Here is a 15,851-nt window from a genome sequence, read left to right as displayed (position 1 = left end):
AAAATTTTTTTTCTAAATTAAGTGTAGCCTAAGTATATAATATTTGTAAAGTCTACAGTTTGTGTTACAGTTGCCTGCAGTATTCAGTACAATAACATGCTGTGCAGGTTGGTAGCCTAGGAACAATAGGCTATATCATATAGCCTAGGTGAATAGTAGGCTGTACCATCTAGGTTTGTGTAAGTACACCCTTATGATGATTACACAAAGATGAAATCACATAAAGACACATTTCTGAGAACATATCCCCAGCCGGGTACAGTGGCTCATGCCTGTAATCCCAGCACTTTTGGAGGCTGAGGCAGGTGGATCACCTGAGGTTGGGAGTTTGAGACTAGCCTGGCCAACATGTGAAACCTCATCTCTACAAAAAATAGAAAAATCAGCCGAGTGTAGTGGTGCATGCCTGTAATCCCAGCTACTCAGGAGGCTGAGGTGGGAGAATCACTTGAATCTGGAAAGCAGAGGTGGCAGTGAGCCAAGATCGTGCCACTGCACTCCAGCCTGGATGACAGAGCAAGACTCTGTCTCAAAAAAAAAAAAAAAAAAGACATATACACATCAAACGATGACTGTATATAGTATTCTTTAAGAGGTACTAACATTGGTGACCTATTTGATGATGGAGAGAGTTTTGAGAGAGTAGGATAATAACTGGATAGTTAAGGAGTTTAGATCATAATTGAGCATGTGAACCCAGCTCCAAGGCAAAAGAAAAAAAATAGTATATTATTTTATACTTGAATTTTCTTGACTCTTTGAAATAATCACCCTATTCTACACTAGGCAATTATTTTTTTTCTTTGAGACAGTATCTCCGTCTGTCTCCCAAGCTGGAGTGCAGTGGTGGAATCATGGCTCATGGCTCACTGCAGCCTCAACCTCTCGAGCTCAAGCAATTCTCCTACCTTAGCCCCCCAACTCTCTGGGACTACAGGCACGTGCCACCATGCCCTAGCTAATTTTTTTTGTAGTTTTTTCAGAGGTAGGATTTCAACATGTTGCCCAGTCTGGTCTCGAACTCCTGGGCTCAAGTGATCTGCCTGCTTCAGCATCCCAAAATAGTCAAGTGAATTTTAATGTACATTTATATTTTGATTTTGATTATATTTTTAATTAGCTAGTTTAGAGTTCATTTGAAAGACTTTCACAGAAGATAAGGCTGCTAGAAAGAATTTTAACATTTATATTCAGGACATTAGTGAGAATTTATATGTGCCTATAACCTAGGAAATTTCTTAACATTCAGCGATTATTTTAAAACTTTCACATTTAAAGTGAGTTTGAAATGTTGGAGCTTAAGTCTGCAACTTTATTAGTTACTTTTTGTTTATCTCCTGTTTTCCCTTTTTCTATTTTCCTGTGGAGATTACTTGAACATTTTTTAGAATTCCATTCTGATTAACTATAGTTTTTGAGTATCTCTCTTTGTATATATATATTTTTTAGTTGTTGCTCTAGTGCACTTACTTTTGACTCAGCAATCCCAATTCTACAAATGTACCCTGAAAACACACCTCTATCAATACAAACATATGCACACCCAAGGTTATTCATTGCAGCATTGTTTATACTTGCAAAATATTAGGAACAATCTAAATACCAATACAGTAGATGAATAATATAGTATATCCACACAATGAAGTCCTTTGCAGCCATTAAAAAGTGAAGAATTTCACTATGAATTTATTTAGAGTGATATCCAAGATATACTGTTTGTATAAATGTTCTAAATACAATAATTAAAGGATTGCAGTTGGCAGAATATATGTAAAAGTATAACTATATGCCCTTGACAAGAAATTAACTTCCATTATAAGGATACAGGTAGTTGAAACAATATACCGTGCAAACATTAGTTTTAAAAGGAGCATGAGTGATTATATGAATAATGAATTAAATAGACTTCAGAGCAAAGAAAACTACAGGTACAAAGAGGGACACTACATAATAAGATGATCAATACGCCAAGAAGACATAGCAATTATAAAGTATATGCACCAAAAAACAGCTTCAGAATACATGAAACAAAATTATAGAATTGAAAGGAGAAATGGATGATTCTATAATTATAGTCGGGGACTTCAATATCCCTCTCTCAATAATTGATAGAAATACTGGGAAATCAGCAAGGATATAGAACTAAACACCTCCATCAATCAACAGGGTTTAATAGACATTTATAGAACACTGTACCCCAAAACAGCAGAATACATATTCTTTTCAAGCATCTATGGAACATTCACCAAGGTAGACCATATCCTGGATCATAAACCTCAAAAAATTTAAAACAATTAAAACTATACAGAGTATATTATTTGACTGTAATGGAATCAAACTGGAAATCAACAATGGAGATATAATAGGAAAATCTCCAAACACTTGGAAATTAAACAACACACTTCTCTATAATCCACGTGTGAAGAGAAATTCTCAAAACTAAGTGAACTGTTAGAACTGAATAAAAATGAAAATATATCACAACTTGGGGATGCAGTTAAAGCAATCCTGAGAGGAAAATCCATTACACAATATTCTAAGCTCCCACCTCACAAAACAAGGAAAAATAAGAGCAAAATAAACTCAAAGCAAGCATAAGAAAGGCAATAAAGCTAAGAATATGAATCAATGAAGCTGAAAACAAAAAGTAAATCAAAGAAACAAAAAGCTGTTTGTTAGAAAAGATCAATAAAATTAACAAGCCTCTAGCAAGACTTAAAAAAAAAAAGAAAAAAGCAGACATGAAGACATGAATTATCAATACCAGGAAAGAGACCAGGGTTATCAGTACAGTTACTGCAACCATTAAAGCAATCATAAGGGATTGCCTTGAACAACTTGACATAAACTCACCAACATAGATGAAATGGAGTAAGTTCTTAAAAACCACAAAAAAACCAAAGTTGATGCAATATGAACTAGATCATCTAAATAGTGTTATAACTATGGAAGAAATTTAATCCGTCATTTAAAAGCTTCCAAAAAAGACATTTCAAGGGCCAGATAGTTTCATTGGACGATTCTACCAGTCATTCAAAGAAGAATCAGCATGGATTTACACAATCTCTTCCAGAAAACCTAAAGGAGGGAAGATTTACCAGCATATTTTGATACCAGTGTTACCCAGACTCCAAAACCAGACACAGAGAATACCAAAAAAAAAAAAAAAAAAAAAAAAGAAAAGCAAATTACGGCCAGGCGTGGTGGCTCACACCTGTAATCCCAGCACTTTGAGATGCCGAGGCAGGTGGATCACCTGAGGTCAGGAGTTTGAGACCAGCCTGACTAACATGGTGAAACCCCATCTCTACTAAAAATACAAAATTAGCTGGGCATGGTGGTGCATGCCTGTAATCCCAGCTACTTGATAGGCTAAGGCAGGAGAATCACTTGAACCTGGGAAGCGGAGGTTGCAGTGAGCCGAAATTGGACCATTGCACTCCAGCCTGGACAACAAGAGTGAAAGTCTATCTCAAAAAAAAAAAAAAGAAAAGAAAAGAAAATTACAAATTAGTATTATCTCTCCTGAGCTTTGATGCAGAAATTCTCAATAAAATACTACCATATTGAATCCAGGAATTTGTAAAAAGAATTAAACACCATGATCAAATAGGGTTTATTCCAAGAATGCAAAGATGGTTCAATATTTGAAAATCAATGTAATTCATCATATCTGCAGCATAAGAAGAAAAGCCACATGATTATTCAATTAATACAGAAAAGCATTTGACAAAATTCAATACCCATGCATTATTTTTAAAACTCAGCAAATTATGAATAAAGGAGGAAATTCTTTAACTTCACAAACAGTATCTGTAAGAAACCTACAGCAAATATTACATTTAGATGAAAGACTGGATGCTTCTTCCTAAGATTGGGAACATGGCAAGGATGTTCATTGATACCACTCTTATTCAACATACTATGATAAATCTTAGCCAGTGTAAGGCAAGAAATGAAAATAGCTAGCATACAGATTGGAAGTGAAGAAATAAAACTGTCCATATTTGCAGATGACATTTTCTGCATATATGCCAAGGAATGTACCAAAATAAAAAAACACTCTCCTAGAACTAATGAGTGCAGCAAGGTTGCAGCATAAAAATCAACACACAAATCAACCATTTTCTATATACTGAAAACGAACTGGGGAAACCAACATTTAAAACAATATCATTTACAATGGCTAAAAACAAAAATTAGGTAAAAATCTAACTGAACACATGCTAAACTTGTATGCTGGAAGTTACAAAATGCTGATAAAAGAAATTGAAAGATTAAATAAATAGACATACTACATTCATGGATTGGGAGACTTAATAAAGGTGTCAATTCAAAATTTCATCCATTGGTTTAACTCAATTCCTATCAGAATCCCTCTGGCAAGATTTTTTTGTAGGTATAAAAACGTATATTCTAAAATTTACGTGCAAAGGTAAAAGGACAAGAATAGCTAAGACAACTTTTAAAAAAGAATAGGCTGGGTGCAGTGGCTCACACCTGTAATCGCAACACTTTGGGAGGGCGAGGCAGGCAGATTACTTAAGCCCAGGAGTTCGAGGCCAGCCTGGGCAACGTGGTGAAACCCCATCTCTACAAAAAATTAGCTGGGCATGATGTCACACACCTGTAGTCCCAGCTACTTGGGAGGCTGAAATGAGAGGATCACTTGAGCCCCAGAGGTAGAGGCTGCAGTGAGCTGTGATTGCACCACTGCACTCCAGCCTGGGTGACAGATAGAGACCCTGTCTCAAAAAAGAAAAAAAGAATGGGGTAAAGTAAAAGCATTCACTCTACTTAATGTTAAGACTTACTAACAGTAATCAAGTAATTAAGAAAGTATGTTATTGGATGGAGGGAGAAAGACATAGGTCAAAGGAACAGAGAGAATCCAGAAATAAACCACTACTAATATGTTCAATTGATTTTATAAGGTACAAAAGCAATTTTATGAAAGGAAGCTAGTTTTTAAACAAATGATGCTGGAGCAATTGAACAGCCATAGTAAAAAAAAACTTTGACCCAAACCCAACACCTTATACAAAAATTAATTCAAAATGAATCATGAATTTAAACAAAAAACTTTTAGGAAAAAATAGGGGAAAATTTGGAAACCTATATATATATGTTTATATATATTATATATATTCTGTATTTGTATATATTATACATATTTTATGTATATATTTTATATATATATATATTTAAATTTTTATATTTTTATTTTTCCCTGAGATGGAGTCTTGCTCTGTCACCCAGGCTGGAGTGCAGTGGCACAATCTCAGCTCACTGCAACCTCCGCCTCCTGGGTTCAAAGTGATTCTCCTGCCTCAGCCTCCCGAGTAGCTGGGATTACAGATGCATGCTGCCACGCCTGGCTGATTTTTGTATTTTTAGTAGAGACTGGGTTTCACCATGTTGGCCAGGCTGATCTCAAACTCCTGACTTTGTGATCCACCCACCTCGGCCTCCCAAAGTGCTGGGATTACAGGCATGAACCATCATGCCCAGCTGAGAATATATTTTGAAAGTCTCAAAATTCAATAGTAAACAAACAAATGATACTGTTAGAAAATGGGAGCTGGGTGTCATGGCTTACATCTATAATCCCAGCACTTTGGGAGGCCGAGGTGGGCAGATCACTTGAGGTCAGGAGTTTGAGACCAGCCTGGTCAACATGGTAAAACCCCATCTCTACTAAAAATACAAAAATTGCCCAGGCATGGTGGTACATGCCTGTAGTCCCAGCTACTCAGGAGGCTGAGGCTCCAAGAGAATCTCTTGAACCCAGGAGGCGGAGGTTGTAGTGAACCGAGATCATGCCACTGCACCCCAGCTTGGGCGACAGAGTGAGACATCTTAAAAAAAAAAAAAAAAAGAAAAGAAAAGAAAATGGGCTAAAGACATAAACATGTTTCACCAATGAGGATATGCAGATGGCAACTAAGCACATGAAAATAAGTTCAACATTGTTAGCCATAAGAGAAATGTAAAATAAAACCATATGAGATATCAGCACACACCTATCAGAATAACAGAATTTTTTTTTAAATGTTGTTAACACCAAATGCTGGGGAGAGTGTGGATAAACTGGATCATATGCTGTTGGTGAGAATATAAAATGGTACAGCCACTCTGAAAAGCAGTTCAACAGTTTCTCTACAGACTAAACATGCACATCCCAAAGGCAGCTGTTGAACTGGCATTTATCCTAGAGAAATGAAAACTTTTGGTCACATAAAAACTTATACATAAATGTTCTTAGCAGCTTTAATTGTAATAACCTGAAACTGGGAAAAAAAAAAACTCAGATACCCTTCAATAGGTGAATGAATAGTTACAGTTAAACTGTGGTACATACCATGGCATACCATTCAGGAAAAAGAGGGAGAAACTGAAATGTGTAACAAATTGGATTGATCTCAAGGGAATTATGTTGAATTTTAAAAGCTAATCTCAAAAGGCTACATGCTACACAGTGCATACATTTCATTTATGTAATATCCCAGAGATGACAAAACTAAGAAATGGAGAACTGATTAGTGGTTGCCAGGGGACAGGGACAGTGGAGAGGGGATTGAGTATAAAAGGGTACCATGAGAAAGTTCCTTTGTAGAAATGGAACAGTTGCAGTTACATACACACACAAAAAAATATATATATAAATTGGTAAAAACTGAATAAGGCCTGTAGTTAACAATATTGTACCGGTGTCAGTTTCCTGGTAGTATATAAGATGTCACTATTGGAAAAAGCTGGGTGAAGAGTGCACAGTATACTATTTTTGGAAATTCCTGTGAGCCTGTTTAAAAGTCAAAAAATTGTGAAGATAAGTATATAACTTAAAACTTTTAAAGATAAGTATATATAACTTTTGTTAGGTATTGCCAAATTTTCCTCCAGAATACTTGTTACCATTTGTGTTCCCATCAGAAATATGAGACTGCCTATTTCAGCCTAGCTTTCTAACATAATGTTAGAATGTTTTTTAATATTTGCTAATCTATTAGATGACAAATGATGTTTTAATTTGCATTTCTCTCGTGAGTGAATTTGATCATTTTCTGTTCATATATTTGAGGGCTATTTTTACATGTTTTATGTGAACTCTTCACTTTTTTTCCCCTTTTTCTATTAGGTTTTGGTTCTTTGGTTCTTAAACTTTTAGAGTTCTTGATATATTACAGGTATTAGGCCTTTGTAGTATATATTGCAATTTTTCTTCCAGTTTGTTAGTTGTCTTTTGACCTTCTGGTGTTTTTTACCTTGCAGAAAGTTTTATTTCTATGCAACCTTATATTTCAATCTTTTTTCTCAGTTTTGAGTCACGGTTATGTTTTATTGCATGTGGATTTTGAGTCGTCATTTCTCTACATGAAGGTTTTGGGCAAACTGGCACATGTTTTCTTTTACTATTTGTATGATTTCATTTTTACAGTTAGGTTTTTAATCTACGTGGAGTTTTTTCTCTTAGGTATGTTATGTGAAATGGATTCAGTTTTATCTTTTCCAAATGATTATCCAACTTTTCCAACAATATGTATTAAAATGTCCATCTTGGCTGGGTGTGGTGGCTCACACCTGTAATCCCAGCACTTTGGGAGGCCGAGGTGGGCAGATCGCGAGGTCAGGAGATCGAGACCATCCTGGCTAACATGATGAAGCCCTGTCTCTACTAAAAATACAAAAAACTAGCCAGGCGTGGTGGCGGGTGCCTGTAGTCCCAGCTTCTCGGGAGGCTGAGGTAGGAGAATGGCGTGAACCCAGAAGGCGGAGCTTGCAGTGAACCGAGATAGCACCACTGCACTCCAGCCTGGGCGACAGAGCAAGACTCCATCTCAAAAAATAATAATGAATAAAATAAAATGTCCATCTTTATCTCCAGTGATTTGAGATGCCACCCTCATCATATACTAAATTTCATATACAATGAGGTCTGTTTCTTGACTTTGTATTTTACTCCACTGGACTGTTTGCCCATTCCTCCACTGGAACCACACTATAGTAACTATAGAAGCCTTAATAGTATGTTTTAATATTTGGTAAGGATAATTCTTTTTCATAGTTTTTCAGTGTTTTCCTGGATCTTCTTGCATTTATGCTTCTCCATATATTTAGTATCAACTTCCTAACTCCATGTCGTAGTAATGTGTCTTTCAGGAGTGTTTTATAATTTTCTTTGTATAAGTACTTAATATTTTGGGTGCTATTGTAAATGAGGTTTTCTGTATTATTATGGGTTTTTTTGTATTTATAAAAGCTATTGTTTTTTGTTTGTGTATTGAAGGATTGAGACAGGATCTTGTTCTGTTTCCCTGTCTGGAGTGCAGTAGTGCAGTTACAGCTCACTGCAGCCTGGACCTCCTGGGCTCAGGTGATCCTCCCACCTCAGTCTCCCAAGTAGCTGGTACTACAGGTGCATGCCACCACACCCAGCTAATTTTTGCAGAGGTAGGATTCACCATGTTAACCAGGCTGGTCTCAAACTCCTGGGCTCAAGGGACCTGCCCACCTTGGCCTTCCAGATTGCTGAAATTTCTGGTGTGAGCCACCTCACACAGGCTATCTAGTTTAAATATCAGTTATACTTGCTTCATAAAAGGAGTTAGAAAATTGTTTTTTTTTCTTAATCCCAAATGTCATAGTATGTTCTTCCTTCTTAGTGCTCTAGATAAATTACCAAAATTGATTAACTCATAGTTAGGTATTACATAATAATACTCCTAGTTCAATGGCACCCTCTTATTCCCGCTGCCTTTTTAAAATTTTCTTCCAATTGCCAAAGGGTGTTTCTTTCATTTTTGTCTTTTCTTCTTTTCCAAAAACTATGCATTTCAAAAATTGCCTTCTTTAAATCACAGACTTTTAAGATCCTTCCTCGTGGTTCTGATCTTCCCAGATGCTTGCTTTTTTTGTTTTTTTTGTTTTTTTGTTTTTTTTTTAGCATTTTCAAACTTAATGTGGACTTAGTCTTTGTAGCAGTATTTTTAAATCAATGTTAGATCTTTCTGGTAGTTTCCCTCTTCAATTCTCCCCATCAGGTTTTGTGTTATTTGCTCTGTTTTTGTTTTGATCTGTCTTTGATTGCCACAAATCCTGTGGAGCAGTAAGGGTAGGGTAGGAGCAGTAGAGATCATGTGCCAGGAGATGGTATTTTTTTTCTCCTTTTAGTCACAGTTATTTTGAAGTTTTGACATCCTCTGTCTACAAGTTAGGCTGAAGGTATGATTTCATGTGGAATTTGCTTTTTCCTTCTTATTGTTTTGGGGAGGAAATAGTATAAAGTAGGTGTCCATATAGCTGCCTTTTTTTCAGCTCTGAAGAATGTTTATAGCATATTATATACATTCATTTTTTCCTCCGGTTTCTTATAAACCATAGGACAGATTAATTAGAAGCAGCAGTGACTTTTAAGGGGTGAATATAGTATAATTAACTCTTTTCTGTTGTTAAAGGTTACAGATGAGGCAATTTAAAAAGAACTGGAAATGTGATTTAGATTCAGCCTTGAATAAATTAGAGGTATGACATTTATTATTTTAAATACATTGCTGGGATCTCAGAAAATCAATAGCAACAAAAAAGGTTTGAATAATAACCCCATTTTATGAAAAGTTTTAGAAATGTGGCTGTTATACAGAGAAAATGCTCAAGGAAAGGAAGTTTTGTTTTTCTTACAAGTTAATATTTTGAAAGGCAAACATTTTAATTTCTAGAGTTGTGGACTTTACTAAAAATAATTCTAAAAATTGTTCAGTTTCAAAATTATATTAAAATAATTAATTCAAAGCTTAGTCTTTAATTCTTGAGGCTGGGTAGACTCGCTCAGTGCATAAGAAAGCTGAGGTACTTGTCATGGATGGCTACAGTACATGAAATGGTGGGAGAAAGCCCAGGTCACACTGAACTCCCTAACCATTTAGAGTATAAGAAATGAGGACCTTCAGGATGATTTTTACTTTTAAATTTAATATCATTTTTGTATTCATGTAGTAATTGTTGCTCTGGTTTTAATTAGTACTTTTATATTCTTAAGACAACTTTTTTCTTGATGTGAAAAACTAGTTTATAACAGAAATTGTAGAAAGATAATAAGTTGACTGAAATTTACTTTGTGGCCACTTTTGTAGAATGTTGTGTCCAAAATGATATGTGGGCCCAAATTATAAATGGCCAGATAACATTAAAATGCACTTTCTAAAAGTAGTAAAATAATGCATTGCCATGGAGACAGTTCAAATTATGCTGCTTATCATCTGTTTTCCGTAAAATCCATCTCCACTGTCAGGTTCAGTTTTGGGAGTGAATACAGTTAAATACTTTAAGACCTGGATAATTAAAACAAATGTGCATTGTTATTTGGAATTTATAGAGGCTTTACTATAGCCAGAAAAGCAAAGTTACAATAGTGTGTTATTGATGTGATGCCTGTTAGTAAGTTTATAAGATCTGCATTTTGTCTTATTAATTTATGTATATCTAATGCCTAAACGTGCTTGGCCCTAAAGACATGTTTGCATAAATGACATAGTTTTCATTCTTTTTTTTTCTTTTTTGTTTTGTTTTTAATAATTTTGATAGGATTGTAAAGAAAAAGGTGACTGGACCAAATTGGGAAAATTATACATTAACGTAAAAATGAGCTGTGAAAAATTTGCAGATTTCCAGACATTTTGTGCTTGCATTGCTGAAACACTCACAAAAAACTATGAAGATGAAAGACCAGATATTCCCTTTTGTGAATTTGCTGAAACAGGTAAAATGTAACTACTGTCCTGAATACTATGTATGAGGATGGTGCAGTTTTCTTTTTTGTTTTTTAGAGACAGGGTCTTCCTTTGTTACCCAGGCTGGAGTACAGGGGTGCGGTCATAGCTCACTGCAGCCTCAAACTCTTGGGCTCAAGCACTTCTCCTGCCTCAGCCTCCCAAGTAGTTGGGACTACAGGCACATATCACTACACCCAGCCAATTTTTTTATTTTTTGTAGACACAGAATCTTGCTTCATTGCCCAGGCTAGTCTCGAACTCTTGTGCTCAAGGGATCCTCCCACCTCAGCCTCTCAAAGCACTGGTATTACAGACATAAGTCATAGATCGGCCAGTGGCAGTGTTCTTAAGAAGAATGTAAAACTAAAAAAAAAAAAAAGAATGTAAAACTCTTGAATATTTTCCATGTTGTGGATAAATTAATGCAGGCTTTAGATACTCTTCCTTCTCTTTCTGAATTTTTTCATCTATTTATTGTTAAGTTAGATTATGGTAAAAGGTCAAGAATTGGTGTTTTAGTATCAAATGTTTCATATTCTTATTTTTCTTTTCACTCAGTTTGGTAAAACTATTGCTAACAAATTATAGTGGGGCACCTGAATTTTTGAATTATTTAAGTTGTTACTCTCTTTACTATTACAAGTCAACAGAATTTATATAGTTTTGAATTTGTTTTGTTTTTGACCTGAGCTCTTTACTACTGTAGCCTTTATCAGGGGTTGGCAAACTTTGTCTGTAAAAAGCCAGATAGTAAATATTTTAGGCTTTGAACACACCACATGTGATCTCTATCACATAGTTTTATTTTCTTTTTAAACGATGCTTTGAAAACAGGAAAACCATTGTTGGCTCATAGGCTATACAAAAACGGGGCACAGTTTGCCAACACCTGGTCTTTATGGTAGTATCAATAATTCTGTATTAGTTTGCCTCTTCTGTCATTTTAAGTGACTATTTTATTTTCTTTTGTATGCCTATTTGTGTTTCAGTTAGCAAAGATCCACAAAACAGTAAAGTAGATAAAGGTGTACTGGGAAGAATTGGAATCAGTGCTATGTACTTCTATCACAAGCTGTTGCAGTGGTCCAAGGTACTTAACATTAAGTTTTTGTCTTGGCGTGGTATAGAGAGTACTAGTTTTAAAATTATGAACAGAATATAAGTTAACCCTGCAAATTAGGAGTTTGCTAATAATCATTACAGTTGATAAAATGGGACCCAGACTAGTGAGTGATTTATTAGATGGTATATTAAGCAAATGGCTACTATTCCAAATCTCAAACTGGATGCAGTGGCATGTACCTATAGTCCCAGCTACTCAGGAAGCTGAATTCGAGGCCAACCTGGGCAACATGGACAGATTCCCGTCTTTAAAAAATAATTTTTATTATAAAAACAAATAAAATCTCAGTATAGAGAACACTTAACCCATTTATGCCAGAGATTGCAAATGTTTTTTGTGAAAAATCAGACCTTGGTGACAACTTTGAGCAGTAGGACATAAATAACTCCCATAAGCTTAGTGTTCCAATAATGTAACACTAGGCATAAATGGGTTAAGAACCCATGCTAAATGTCATATTTATTTGAAGTAACTTTCAATTCATATTATTTTGCCAACACCTGAGTATCAGTTGTATTGTAATTTTAAAAGAATTCAAGACACATTTCTTTGTTTGTGTTTTTTTTTTTCTGTGACGGAGTTTCACTCTTGTTGCCCAGGCTGGAGTGCAATGGTGCAATCTTGGCTCACTACAGCCTCTGCTTCCCAGGTTCAAGCGATTCTCCTGCCTCAGCCTCCCAAGTAGCTGGGATTACAGACATGTGCCACCATGCCTGGCTAATTTTGTATTTTTAGTAGAGACAGGGTTTCTCCATGTTGGTCAGGCTGGTCTCGAACTCCCAGTCTCAGGTGGTCCACTCGCCTCAGCCTTTTAAAGTGCTGGGATTACAGGTGTGAGCCACCACGCCCAGCCAAGACACATTTCTTAAGATGAACTCAGAATACTCACAATTAACAGAACTTCTTAAAAATCACCACTTAGAATACTTCGGAACACTATATACCATGTATCTTGATGTCTAACTTTGAGGCTTAGCTTACCATAGAGGTGGTATAGTGACTCAGGACCATACTGTATTACCATTCTTCACATATTCCTGAGGTGGCAGGTGGAGTTATAGGCTCAATAAAGTTCAAGTAGAGGACAGGAAATCCAAAATAGGGAGGAAGTGCTGAGGGATGGAGTTACATAGAGAGTGGAGTAGAGAGTGTGGTCACTATTGAATTAACTAATAAAGTATATCTTTTGTTACTTGCTACTTTTATAAAGAGGTTATTTCACAATTGAATATATATGTTCAATAACATTTAAGTACATGGTCACCTGTATACCTACAAAATTCATGAGTTAAAAAGAAAAAAATTTTTAACCTAGAATGGTTGTATAGTAGGTCTCCGGGCTCAAAAGTCTTCAGGAAGCTTAGCTCTTATTGTGTGGCAGGCCTGGAGTAGGCAAGGTGTACCTTGTGTTTGCTCTCGCAGTCGAGCTTAAGGTTGGTCATAGCATTAATTTCTTGACTATTTAGTGCTTGGGAATTTGAGGACTACCTAACAAGAAGATCCTTTATAAAAATTCAGACTGGGCTGGGAGCGGTGGCTCACACCTGTAATCCCAGCACTTTGGGAGGCTGAGGCGGGGGGATCACTTGAGGTCCGGAGTTCAAGACCAGCCTAGCCAACATGGTGAAACCCCATCTCTACTAAAAAATACAAAACAATAGCAGGGGGTGATGGCATTAATCAGAACCCGGGAGGCGGAGGTTGCAGTGAGCCGAGATCACACCACTGCCCTCCAGCCTGGGTGACAGAACAAGACTCCATCTCTTAATGCCATCCCTCCCCCCTCCCCCAACCCCATGACGGGCCCCAATGTGTGATGTTCCCTACCCTGTGTCCAAGTGTTCTTATTGTTCAATTCCCACCTATGAGTGAGAGCATGTGGTGTTTGGTTTTCTATCCTTGTGATAGTTTGCTAAGAATGAGGTTTCCAGCTTCATCTATGTCCCTACAAAGGATATGAACTCATCCTTTTTTATGGCTGCATAGTATTCCATGGTGTATATGTGCCACAGTTTTTTAATCCAGTCTATCACTGATGGACATTTGGGTTGATTCCAAGTCTTCGCTATTGTGAATAGTGCCGCAATAAACATACATGTGCATGTATCTTTATAGACTGCATCTCAAATTAAAAAAAAGAGAAACTTAGACTGATTTTGCTGAAATTTTATAGTATATTTTAATTTTATTTGGTTATTATTTAAGACATTGGTAGATTGGTGAATTTTATCTATTTTAATTAAAAATTTTAACTACTTTAGAAAATTATTTTATTAGTTTGAATTTTTTAATGAAACCTATTCCTTTTTGAATGTAAAAATAAAATCATTGACAGTAAACTAAACATATCCCTTTAAAAATGCACTCGTTTATACAGTCATCTTGAAAGTACCTTGACATCATAATAAGCATCTAATTCAAATAGTATAGAATATAAAATAAGGGTCTGTACACTAAGGCCCATGGGCCAGAACTCACCCAAAGCCTGTTTTTGTACAGCCGTCAAGCTAAGACTTTTTTACATTTTTAAAGAGTTATAAATTTAAAAAACAACAATCAAAAAGAATGTACAACAGACTAATTGTGGCCTGCAAAGCCTAAGCTATTTACTATCTGGCCATTTACAGGAAAAGCTTGCTGAGTCATGGTATAAAATAATGATATATGTCCAATTTCTGATGTCCAAACCAAAGGTAATTTTCATGTAGAATACATGAAATAATTAGTCTACTGAATTAAGAATTTTAGCTAACAAGTTTATCCTTTTTTTCACTATCATTCTTTTGTCTAAATTTTTTGGGAGGTAGGGCAGGGGTTTCACCACACTCCCCAGGCTGGTCTCAAACTTCTGGGCTCTAGTGATCATCCCATCTCAGCCTCCTCTGGAGTATGTTTAAATTTGATAACAAATTATTTTCATTTTTACTGTCTCTCCCTCCTGGATCCCAGATTGACCAACAGAAGAGGAGCAAAAACATATAATCAGTAGTTTTCTATGCTAAATCATGGAAGCCTTTCATCAAATGAAATCTTAAGGAGAAGTATAGTGTATAAAACAAATAAAAAGAAGGCTTCTGATAAAGGGGGTCTGGTGGTATTGGTGGGAAGAGGTGGTTAATATGAGGCAGAGCCTTGCTTGTTCCTCTTTCCCTTTCATCTGTATGGCTGAACAGGAAGGGACTTAAGAAAAGAGTCTTGGAGCAGCTTAACAGCCAACAGTCTAGTATGATGATTCAAACTGGATAATTGGCTTGTGAATAATTATCAATGGCTTTGTGTGTTTGTAAATGATTGATACCCAATTAGTGTTCTTTATTTTTATTCTAGGGAAGGAAGGTCTTAGATAAACTATATGAATTAAAAATACACTTTACAAGTTTAAAAGGACTTATAGGGCCTGAGAAGTTAGCATCAAGATGTCAAATTGTGAATGTTGCAGCAGAAATTTTTCTAAAAAGTGGAAGCCTAGATGGTGCCATTTGGGTAATGAGGGGTAAGTCCTGATATATGCAAGCATAAAATAATTCATTATACTCGTCATGCATTTTTGTCTATGTAATTACCTTAAGTTGATATTGAACTGTGGTTAATAGTTTGTTCTAAAACCTGGTGAACATGTGGGTAGGAAAGGTTGTTATGTAAACTGAAAGGGGAAAGTTAACTTAGCCTTAAAGAAGAAATTATGTGAGCCTTTGTTCATTTAAAAACCAGTTCTTGCTGGGCCGGGTGTGGTGACTCACGCCTGTAATCCCAGCACTTTGGGAGGCCAAGGCGGTGGATCACCTGAGGTCAGGAGTTCGAGACCAGCCTGACCAACATGGCAAAACCCTGTCTCTACTAAAAGTACAAAAATTAGCCAGGCATGGTGGTGGGCGCCTGTAATCCCAACTACTCAGGAGGCTGAAGCAGGAGAATCGCTTGAACTCAGGAGGCGGAGGTTGCAGTGAGCCGAGATCGCG

General features: G+C 36.3%; 1 protein-coding gene across 1 annotated transcript in view; it reads left to right on the top strand.

Annotated features, from left to right (window-relative positions):
* TOPAZ1 (testis and ovary specific PAZ domain containing 1) overlaps positions 1–15,851 on the top strand; it is an 89,146-nt gene that overhangs the window by 51,444 nt on the left and 21,851 nt on the right. The window contains exons 13-16 of the mRNA XM_003256938.2: positions 9,456–9,522; positions 10,582–10,756; positions 11,759–11,859; positions 15,220–15,385. Of these exons, the coding sequence (XP_003256986.2) occupies positions 9,456–9,522; positions 10,582–10,756; positions 11,759–11,859; positions 15,220–15,385 (509 nt within the window). The remainder of the gene's footprint in view (positions 1–9,455; positions 9,523–10,581; positions 10,757–11,758; positions 11,860–15,219; positions 15,386–15,851) is intronic.

Source organism: Nomascus leucogenys, chromosome 4, assembly GCF_006542625.1.
Source record: "Nomascus leucogenys isolate Asia chromosome 4, Asia_NLE_v1, whole genome shotgun sequence".
Taxonomy (NCBI): domain Eukaryota; kingdom Metazoa; phylum Chordata; class Mammalia; order Primates; family Hylobatidae; genus Nomascus; species Nomascus leucogenys.
The sequence above is the reverse complement of the archived record's forward strand: the minus strand, read 5'-3'. Positions and strand labels throughout refer to the sequence as shown.